At 40.3% G+C, this 11,853-nt stretch overlaps 1 protein-coding gene across 1 annotated transcript in view; it reads left to right on the forward strand.

The window, feature by feature from the left end:
- Nucleotides 1–10,998, forward strand: part of sema7a (semaphorin 7A (JohnMiltonHagen blood group)) — a 37,911-nt gene extending 26,913 nt beyond the window's left edge. The window contains exons 10-14 of the mRNA XM_084334704.1: nucleotides 5,400–5,595; nucleotides 6,101–6,216; nucleotides 6,432–6,577; nucleotides 6,923–6,978; nucleotides 8,326–10,998. Of these exons, the coding sequence (XP_084190830.1) occupies nucleotides 5,400–5,595; nucleotides 6,101–6,216; nucleotides 6,432–6,577; nucleotides 6,923–6,978; nucleotides 8,326–8,789 (978 nt within the window). The 3' untranslated portion in view covers nucleotides 8,790–10,998. The remainder of the gene's footprint in view (nucleotides 1–5,399; nucleotides 5,596–6,100; nucleotides 6,217–6,431; nucleotides 6,578–6,922; nucleotides 6,979–8,325) is intronic.
- Nucleotides 10,999–11,853: the final 855 nt, after the last annotated feature.

Raw genomic sequence — 11,853 nt, forward strand, 5'->3', positions numbered from 1 at the left:
GCAGGGGGTCCAGGTTGATGGGGAGGGAGGAACAGATGTAGCCCTTCACTAGCTTCTCAAAGCACTTCATGGCTATGGAGGTGAGGGCTACAGGGCAGTAGTCGTTGAGGCAAGCGGGCGTAGATTTTTTGGGTACAGGGATGATGGTGGACTTCTTCAGACAGGAGGGGATGACAGCCTGTTCCAAGGACAGGTTGAAGATGTCAGTGAATACCGGGGCCAGTTGGTCGGCACAGACTTTTAGGACGCGGCCGGGGATGCCGTCTGGTCCTGCTGCCTTCCTGATATTCACTTTTTTAAAGGTCCGCCTCACCTCATGCTCTGTTACCCTGAACACTGAGTCTCCATCAGCAGACCCCCCCCCCCCCCATTGCCGTGGTCTGTAGGCTGGTGTTGTTATTCACAGCCTCAAACCTTGCATAGAAGGAATTGAGATAATTTGCTAAGGAGATGTCACTGTTCAGTTTGAGGGAGGTGCCTTTGTAGTCTGTCATTGTTCTGAGGCCCTGCCACATACCTCTAGAGTCAGCCTGTTCAAGAGACATTGAATACAAGCTGGTAGGTTCTTACTCTTAGCACGAAAATCTAATCTAATCTAATCTGGCTAATTTACCTTTGATATATTGTATATGTGGCTTCCAACAGAGTTTGTGATCTATAATCACACCTAAGAATTTTGTTTACTCTTTCAATTTCGGTTCCATTTAAATTCAGTTTAATTTCACAGTCGGTATGAATGACCATGAAATACCATACATTTTGTTTTGTTTTCATTAAGAGACAACTTATTCCTATCAAACCATTTCTTTAACTTTATCAATTCCCTTTCTACTGTTTTCAATAATTATTTTATGTCCTCCCCTGAACAAAGTAAATTAGTATCATCAGCAAATGTAACAATTTTCAAAATATTCGATACTGTAAAAATATCATTTAAATAAAGTATAAATAACTTGGGTCCCAATACGGGACCCTGTGGAACACCACAAGTTACTCTTCTAAGATGTGATTCTGTATTATTAATATTTACATATTGAAACCTATTATCTAAATAACTTCTTAACCAATGATGAGTGACACCTCTTATTCCATACCGTTCCATTTTTTGTAAAAGCAGGGAATGATCAATTGTGTCAAATGCTTTACGTAAGTCAATAAATACACCTATTGAGGGTTGTTTTTCATTAATTGCTGTTATATTTTCCACAAAATCTATTACTGCGCTAAGGATGTTGATCTATTGCTCCTATAAAACCATATATGGTCACTCAATAATCCATATTTTTCAATAAAGCCATCAAGTCTATTTACAAATAATTTTTCAAGTATCTTTGAAAATTGAGCTAGCAATGATATAGGTCTATCATTTGATATAGTATGTATGTCACCACTTTTAAATATTGGAACCACCTTGGCCATTTTCATTTAATCAGGAAAAATACCAGTCAAAAAGGATTTGTTACATAATAAGTGAATGGTTTGAGGACAGAGTCAAAGACTTATTTTATAGTTGACATGTCAATAGTATTACTATCAGTGGATTTCTTTTTCTTAAACTTTCTAACCACTTCTAGCACATCACTCTCACAAACACCACCAAGGAACATTGAGTTGCTGTTTGATGGTGAATCAGAATAAGTTTCACCATCTGTAGGGAGGTCAATTTCATTAGCCAAATTAGGGCCTACATTAACAAAATACTCATTAAACTCATTAACAATTTCCTCTATACTTTGAATAAATGAATTGTAATTTTTTTCGAAGTATATTGGAAAGTCCTTTTTACTGGACTTTTTAATCATGTCATTAAGCACACCCCAAGTAGCCTTAATATTATCTTTATGCATTTGCAACAAATGATTATAGTAGTCTTTTTTTTGTGATCTCATAATATATGTCAATCTGTTTTTATAGTTGTCCTCCTTATCCTTTGTTTGATGTTTGATAAATTCCCTGTAGAGCCTATTTTTCTTAGTGCACGCTTTTTCCAGACCCTTGGTTAGCCATGGTTTCACCCTCTTTTTAGGATTTTGTCTGCACTCCTTCAATGGACAATGTCGGTCGTAATATGACAAAAATTTACCCAAAAATGCATTGTATGCTTCATTGGTATCCTCTACATAAACCTCCTGCCAATCATGACTCAAAAGGTCTGCCTTCAGAGCCAGTATTGCTTCAGGTGATTTTTTCCTAACCAAATTGTGTGAATGCCTATTTGTTCTTATTTTAAATGTATTCTTAATTTCAAACACAGCAAAGACAGGCAAATTATCACTTACATCAGTCACTAATAGTCCACTTATTATCTTCTCATCCATTACATTTGTAAAAATATTGTCAATCAGTGTTGCACTGTCCTTTGTTATTCTATAGGTTTTACAATTAGGGGATAGAAACTCAAACTAAACATAGTATCAACAAATTCCTTCGTTTTTGTATGTTCATTAGATTTCATCAAATCAATATTGAAGTCGCCACAAACAAAAATCACCTTATCCATATGCATTTCATATTCTTATTAAATTGATCAATACACGACCCTGGTGTTCTGTAAATGCAACTAATTCATATATTTTTGGATCTTTCAACATTGATTTCAATGGTTACACATTCCATCAGATTGTCATTGTCAACCATCTGTAAGATAGTTCTGATAGTTCTGCACCACCCAGACGTTTCTCTACACAACATTCATTGTGCAGAGTGCAAAAGAAATCCATGACAAAAAAACGGTTAGGGAAAGTACTTATCGGTCACATAACTCTTCAAAAATGCTGAACGGCATTCCATTTTGCGATTACATTTGTTAGACCTATTTGCCTCTGCAGAACGACCATCATCACTGCAACCCAATGCAATGCTGTTCAGAAGCCCTGGGGACGTCTCGTCACTCACTCTCTGAATCTGCATGTCAGAGAAATCAGGCTGCCTAGCTTAGCCTAAATCAGCCTAGCTTAGCACAATGAATGGAAGCGGACAATGCCGGTTAGCCTTCGGGAGAGGTGTTAGTTGGACAATGCAGGCTAACCGGCACTGTCCGCTTCCATTCATTGTGCTAAGCTAAGCTAATGTGCAGCCAGATAGTTTTCTACCGAACGCACAGAGAGGAAACTGGTATCTATCTTCTTGTCTCTCTCTGGAGAAGACGGTAAGCTAATTTCCCAAAATGTTGGAGTGTTCCTTTAACACATACTGGGCAGGCAAGTGCAATCATAATGCTGAATGTTTGGAATAAAGGAAAGAAAAACAGTTTTATAAGATTAGGCTGAGCAGGGGAACTCTTACGTTTTTTGAAAACATTAAAAGTTAAAACAAATTTGAATATGTAATATATGTACTTATTTTTAATATGTACACATTGTACATTTTCATGAATACGTCAATATATTACTTATGGCTATAAAAGAATGTACAATATGTACCCTTTTCCTGTGGTTGTTAAGTACTTCATTTACATATTTTAAGCGAGATCGGGCTAGATTAGGAGGATGATTTGTCTGTTTGTATGCAAATAGTCATTTGGATTGTGTCAAGGATGTAATAAAGTAAGAGCTCTTTGTGTCTCAGACAACTACTAGCCCAAGAACTTCAGAGAAGAATACTGCTACTTTAACATCTCCATCCTCATGACCCCTGATGCTTTGGAAGTCTGCAGAACTCTACTGTTGACTATTTCTCCAGCAGCTTGATACAGTAGTATCAATGCATGAAGATGAGCATGACCTATGTAAAACAAATAGAAGGGATAGCTTGATAGTCCAGGCTGATGGTCTGCTTTGTTTTGTTCTCTGTATGGAACAGAGTGAGGACGTTTTCATGGAACAGTACAATAATCTTAATATTGATTTTGACATTGTTAACCCTGTAGATTGCTAGAATCAGCAAAAAATAAAAAATACATTAATATATATATATATAATATGTATATTTAAAAGGCTTAGAGAGAATTTTCTTTTTATGTATGGAATGCACCTCCAGACCTAAATTATGTTCTTGTTAATATTAGGAATCTATACTTAAAGAGGCACTTTAATATTTAGTTATTTCTCTGCATATGTATATATGCTTCATATCACAGCCTGGTAAATGAACATCTCCCGGAGCAACGGTACGTCATGTAATTTCATGTTACTTACTCAGACGCATTTATATTAATAACCTAACATTACATCTGGGCCACTTATTTGTCAAAACACTTACCCTGAACTTCTCACAATTTCAATGGAGAGTGTCTGTTTCAACACAATACAGTCGCACTGGATTCATTTTGTATTTGTTTATTTATTTTTTACATCTTCAGTTTCCACATCAATGTAAATGTGCCAGATTTGAGCACAGATTTCTTGCTGTGAGGCAGCAGTGCTAACCACTGTGCCACCGTGCCGCCACCGTGCCGCCATCATGGCAGTGCCCAGCAAACAGAAAGACTCTGTTGAAATTTTGAGAAGTTGGACCATTTCAACAACTTTGGGGTGTTTTGAATAAGTGGTCTGGATTTTATGTTTAGGTTAATATAAAATGCTTCTGAGTACGTAAAATGACATGATGTACCGTCGCCGGGCGATCTAATGTTAATTTCATTCTATGTTCATTTGCCCAGCTGTGATATGAAGCCTAAATACAGCCAGGAACCTGTAAATATGGGACTGACCCAATGAATGAGGAAGTGGTTGTTTATATGTAGTCTGTTAATGTAGTGCACCACGTCAGGCCCCTTCAGTTTACTAAATGCAAGTGCTTTGTGTACTCAAAACTAGAACATGCTGATAAGTGACTGATAACGTATCTAAACTTGCAGCTTGCAAGTACGGTGCACTGTCAACATTCCCACTCTCGAATCACGTCAATACCTTTACCAGCCTGCACATTTCTGTCAACATTCCCACTCTCGAATCACGTCAATACCTTTACCAGCCTGCACATTTCTGTCAACATTCCCACTCTCGAATCACGTCAATACCTTTACCAGCCTGCACATTTCTGTCAACATTCCCACTCTCGAATCACGTCAATACCTTTACCAGCCTGCACATTTCTGTCAACATTCCCACTCTCGAATCACGTCAATACCTTTACCAGCCTGCACATTTCTGTCAACATTCCCACTCTCGAATCACGTCAATACCTTTACCAGCCTGCACATTTCTGTCAACATTCCCACTCTCGAATCATGTCAATACCTTTACCAGCCTGCACATTTCTGTCAACATTCCCACTCTCGAATCATGTCAATACCTTTACCAGCCTGCACATTTCTGTCAACATTCCCACTCTCGAAATACATTTACCAGCCTGCACATTTCTGTCAACATTCCCACTCTCGAATCACGTCAATACATTTACCAGAGTATGGCATGCCATGGCACAAAAAAACATCCTGCGTCTTATGTGTCTTCCAGTGTGTTAAGAACAGCAGAAGCCTGCCATTGGCCACCGTGAACGTCGTCAAGGATCACCCTGAGATGAGCGACTGGATCCACTCAACACACCCTCTCGCCCCCTTCTACATAAGCAACAACAACTACACAAAGATAGCTGTGGACAGAGTTCAGGCCGCGGACCAGCGCCTGCACAATGTCCTGCTCCTAGCCACTGGTACGTTGTGGTCGGGGGAAACCACAAGGTTGAACATTCCCCCTTCTTTCAGTGGCCCCTTTATCTGTTATTATTGTTGATGCTATTTTGAGACATCCCCATGCTCATTTGGCTTGTGAATATACATTGTTTCACAATCAAGTCTGTCTGTTCAGAGGATACACTGAACAATGGAATATCAACATTTTGTTTAATCAAACAATCGATGTGGGTTCTTGTTGCTTCCTTGGACTTTGCCTGAAAAACCATGTAACGTTCACATCTGAACAAAGAATGTCATGATATTATGTGTAACGTCGCTTCCTTATAACATTATCACATTCAAACCACACGGGATCACAATAACAATGTTTCACGTTAAGTCATGTACTGGAATCACACGTGAACTGTTTTTCAAAAACATGTTGAAAATGCAAATGTGCTGATTCAATGATCTCTCATATATGAAGTTGCTGTGGCTTCTCCGCACTGGGTGCAAACCTCTCACCGTATTCCACGTCCACAGACTCCGGAAAGATCCATAAGATATTAGAAGACAGCGCTGAACCTTTCATCATCTCCGAAACTCAACTCTCTAGCCGCTCAGCTGTTATTCAATCAATGAAACTTGACTCCAAAAAGGTACAGCTTATTTATATATTCGATTATACAGTACATTTCAGTGCTTCCAGTGCTGTTTTGTCAGCTGGTGTTATATTGTAGCTAAGCAAAAATATATTCTCAAGAAGATGACGTTTGATGTGAAATGATGTAATGTAATGTGCTCAGTGTTAAAAGTACTTGAATTGTGATTATTTATGTTGATGTTGATGTTGATGTTTCTGCCTCGTGTTTAGAGAAAACTCATCGTGGGCTTCCCTGAGCACATCGCTAGCCTGGACCTCCAGATGTGTCAGGATTATAACGCCTCCTGTGAGGACTGTGTTCTGGCCCGGGACCCATACTGTGCCTGGACCGAGTCTGGATGCACCCCTACTGTCCTGTAAGTGTTATAACACTGTGTTGGTGTAGGTCCCGTTGTTGAGTGTTTTCTGTAGTGCTCCAATTTTGAATTTGATCACATCATTACATTTGGAACTTTTCGAAGGATTACATTTCGATTGAAAAGTGACAGCCCTATTGTGTTTGAATCGGAATCTGTGTTCATTCACGTAATACAATGTTATAATTTTATTTCTTTACTATTTACTCCTCTCTGCAACGTGTTGCTAACAACAAATAATAATTTCAAAACAGATTTAATTTTTTACAATTATCAAGTGAACGCTAAATAAAAATAAAACCCTATATACCAATATGTAAGAAACACTGTTGTTTTTGTCTACAGAGGAGCCACACAGAACATCACAGGACAAACAAACGTGTGCCGTATGGCAAAAGAAGGTAAATTAGGATTATTGTTATGATATGACTGTATATAGTATCATTATATACATTTTATGCAGTACCATTGGAGCATGTAGGACAGTTTTGCATTGGGTGGAAATTAGTTAAGTACTTGTACTCAAGTACTGTAATTGAGTACAGTTTTGAGGTACTTTATTGTATTTCCATTTTAGGGAACTCCACTACATTTCCAAAGAAAATATCTTACTTTTTACTCAACTCTGAACCCTGCAGTTACTAATGACTTTGAGGGGGGAAAAGGTTTTTGCATACAAAACATGTGATTGATTGATGAAAATGATGCAATTTCAGTTTAACTTTCAAGCCTGACAATTCTAAGAGGAAGTAATCATAGCCAGCATAACTGGACCACCAGCCACCTTAACACAACCTTTATTTGTGGGTTTTATACAGTAATACAGTAGACTTAATAAATTGTTTATATTCCATCAGTGTCAAGTTTCACTTAATGTTTTTGGAGAAATTGTAACGAGTCCACCCCCATTTGATTGACAGGCAGTTGATTTCGAGGGAGATTGTATCATCCAATCATTTTGAAGCACAAGGGCATGTTTACATGCCTCCAGTGCACTCTCTTTGTGTCTCTACTGAAACCCCCATGCTCATGGCACCTGTTGGTGATATAGTGCCACATCTAGCGGCTGAACGTTATATATAGCACCTTTAAAGGGGAACTCCACTTTTTTTGGAAATTAGCTTATTTAACATCTTCCCTGGAGTTAGACAAGAAGATGCATACCTTTTTTGTCTCTGTGCGTGCATTTTAGCTTTGGGAATAGACGCTCTGTTAGCATAGCTTAGCTTCATCACTGGAAGTGAGGCAGGACAGTAGCCTTACAGTGCCTTACAGTGTATTGCAAGGTCTGACATTGACCAAACTTGATATGCATGACCTTGGTGGGCTCTAGGTCAACTCCTGAAAAGGGGGTCAATGTCAGACCTTGCAATCAAAAGTTAGGGGGCGCACTGAAATTATGGCAAGGGTTATTAGCCCCCTAACTTTTGATTGCAAAGTCTGACATTGACCCCCTTTTCAGGAGTTGACCTAGAGCCCACCAAGGTCATGCATATCAAGTTTGGTCAATGTCAGACCTTGCAATACACTGTAAGGCACTGTAAGGCTACTGTCCTGCCTCACTTCCAGTGATGAAGCTAAGCTATGCTAACGGAGCGTCTATTCCCAAAGCTAAAATGCACGCACAGAGACAAAAAAGGTATGCATCTTCTTGTCTAACTCCAGGGAAGATGTTAAATAAGCTAATTTCCAAAAAAAGTGGAGTTCCCCTTTAAGTAAACAAACTGCACTTCTTCCACCATCTCTAGAAACAAAAACACTGAACAGGACCAGACGGCAGACACCTTCGTCCCACCCAGTGGTTCACTCAGTCCCCCTGGATGTTCCTTTCTACCTGTCCTGTCCCATCCACTCGTACCACGCCGTCTACACATGGGAGCACCAAGGTCAGAGCAATCCCTGTCTGCGAATGCAGTCGGAGTGCCTTCACCTCATCCCTGCCATGGCACAGGACAGCTATGGTGACTACAAGTGTGTATCCAAAGAGAGAGACTATACCAAAGTGGTGAAAGAGTATCGGCTACCCAGGCAGACGATTCCTGACACAAACAGTGAGACGATTCCTGACACAAACAGTGAGACGATTCCCGACACAAACAGTGACATTGGCGTGAAGACTGGCAGCGCGACAGCACTCGTGCCGCAGATAGGCTGGCTTGTGAGTGTGGCAGCGCTATCTTTGTGTCACGCTTTCTTTAGAGAAGCCGCCTGAACGAGCACCTAGATCCTGACGCTTTCTATCCCCTTCTCTCTGTAACGTCTTACTGCTGCACATGTCGGCTCATTAGAAGCATATCTCTCTTGTATTGGTAGAAAGGTTGCTTTACAACAAAGTAAAATGAGCTTGAACTCCCTGCATATCGTCAGGTCCCAAACTTCTACGCCTGCTCCATCTTCACGCTTTATGAAGGACTACACTGAGGCGAAAAAAAGAGTGTCAGACAACGCCAGTCAAAGGTCACCACTCCAACCGAACGCACACAAGGAGTGGTGGAGGTGGTGAGCATTCACTTCTGGCTACTCCGTCACCTGGCGAGAGAGAGTGGGAACCTGATCGAGAGAGACATTCGAGAAACTTAAATCACCCACCCATTCTAGTACTTTGAACATTGAGCAAGGGTGGAGCTATGCTTCATTATGACGTCCAGCTCTACCTAGTTAGCACTTTTCCGTGGCCCATGTTTCTGAGCAGAGATGGCTTTGGCACAGCCACATACACAGAATGAATGAGTCACAGCCACATACACAGAATGAAGGAGTCACAGCCACATACACAGAATGACATACACAGAATGAAGGAGTAATGCTTCAGCAATGCCTCAGTCTGTTAAATGAGTTTCAATAGGCTTACACCAATGACAACACCGGACATAGTTAGGAAGTTTAGTACAATAGTACAACAAAATGGAACGAATGAGTGGGAAACATGCCAGGAACTGGCTGGTGTGCAGAGTGGAAGAACACACAGCTGCAGGGTGGAGCCTCTGACTGACGCCAGTGACCCGCGGGTGTGAAACCTGGAAAAGGAAAGGAGAACTCATCACATAGCCACTGGGTCTGGGCCTCTGAGCTGGAGGGACCTGTGTTTGTGAGTGACCTGTGTTTGTGAGTGACCTGCGGGTGTGAGTGTGTGTGGGTGTGAGTGTGTGCGGCGAGCTGATTACACTGTCCAGATGTGTTCTGGATAGGAGCAGATCCCCCCTTTTTCCACAGGGAAGTAAAGGAAACAAAAACAAAAATAATACAAAAAACAGGTATCCCTGAGACAATTTGGGATAGACCGGGAAAGAGACCTTCCCTGGCCTCCTTAACGGACAGCCGAGCAAGCACCTGGAACAAGGGGTCTCCGTCTGGATAGGCAGGGGAGGGATGGGTGCAAGCTTATAATGAGAGAAGCAGGCAGATCTGAGGCAAGAGAGGAAAACGTGGAGTTAGAAAGTGAAATGACAGAAATAAAGAGAAATAAAGACGTAACCTTCATGACTAGAATCCAACTGAAGGAGTGACAGAAATAAAGACGTACCTTCAGGACTAGAAACCAACTGAAGAAGTGACAGAAATAAAGAGACTTACCTTCATGACTAGAAGAATCCAACTGAAGAAGTGACAGAAATAAGAAGAATTTGCTTACTGCACTGATAGATTATTTGACTTGTTTCAAGCACGTATTTGAAAATGTATTTTCTGTTTGCTGCAGAGTGGAGGGACTGGGAGACCCACGTTACTGACCAAAACACTCTATATCAGTGATGACTGTTGGAATGTAGAGCTATTATTTTAACACATAGACCACTTATTTTAACAGAGAAATACCACTCACAGCACATTTAAGGTATACAGTAGGTGCACTCTTAAAGGTAAAGGGGAAATGGGGCTTAGCAGGGTTAACTGGGGATTAACTGTGGGGGTGCGTAAAGGCTGCAACACTGGTGATCGCCTTCCTCTGAAATGTCATTATTCAACTCCAATTAATGTTGCTTTTTGTGGTGGAATTTCTCTTTAACCATAAACACCTGACCTCCTTTCAGGACAAGGAGACTGCTAGTCGACTATCTGCAAATGTTGGCCAATCAAAGTCGACTATACAAATCCTTAGTCGGGGACAGGCCTAGCTCAGAGTAAGAAATGCGTAAGTTGTTGAGTCTGTTTTAGTTACGTACATATTTTGAAGTCTTTCACTGGACCACCATGGAACCATATTTACCACCCAGTTTGGTGACGTACCACTGGTCCCACTTTTTTAGAAAGAAATTTATGGGCAAATATTGTTATGTTTGTGTTGTTGTTTTTCTTTCGTCTATATATATTGGGCTGTTTTGGGCCAATGTCTTTTGTATTGTTTGCCTGCATGGTGTTTGTACTGTTGACCTGTTGATTGCAACCATGGTGAAGCCATGGACAAATAGAAATATCTATCTATCTATGGACTGAAATGAATTTCTTTTTATTGAGAGTTAATGTTCAAAACATCCAATGTGGGGTTTATTTAAAAAAAATTAAAAAAAATTGGACATTTGAAATTATGTCCAACAAATAACCAACAAGAGAGTGTTAAAAAAAAAGCAAAATTAACTTATTATCCAAGGTACTTACAAGGAACTGTGCTGTCTGTCTGAAAGAGACTTGCCATATAATTATATAGAAGCTACTGTGCATGAGAGCAGCCAATGCATCAGGAAATGCTGGGTATTGTAGTTCTCTTGTTCACACACACACACACACACACACAACCGGCAATTGTGTTTTTGATTTGATTTAAACGCAATGGTGTGTATTATGGATTTTCTATCGCTGATATGTTAAAGGTTAGTTCATAAAATGCAACATGTCTTTATAGAGGGTGACTGAAAAAAGCCCAACAGGAAAATGAGTATCTTCCGGTTGTATCCGGGACCATATAGTAGCCTATGCCTGTGGCAATGGCTAATGGGGATCCGAATAAACTAAACTAAACTAAACAGGCAGAGAGAGAGGTGGAGTTGCTTGATGGCATTGAAACATATGAGTTATTGCCGGGACATAACCACATCCCGGTCCCACCCAGGTCCCACCAGGTCCCCTGAGAATGTGAGAGATTATATCATAGTGTTCAAGGAAGGGTGTGGTAGAAAAAACAGAGGGAAAAAAGGAAAAAGCTTGGCCACTTATATAACTTCCATGTCCTGTAGGCATGGAAGCTGGCGGAAGGTATTTTGTAAACAAAGATGAAAGACAACTCTGCTGCAAATTAAGACTCTCAATCTTCTAACTACATTTGTTTTATTAAAAGGGTTTTC

The sequence above is a fragment of the Notolepis coatsorum genome (genome assembly GCF_963971535.1).
Source record: "Notolepis coatsorum genome assembly, chromosome: 18".
NCBI lineage: Eukaryota > Metazoa > Chordata > Actinopteri > Aulopiformes > Paralepididae > Notolepis > Notolepis coatsorum.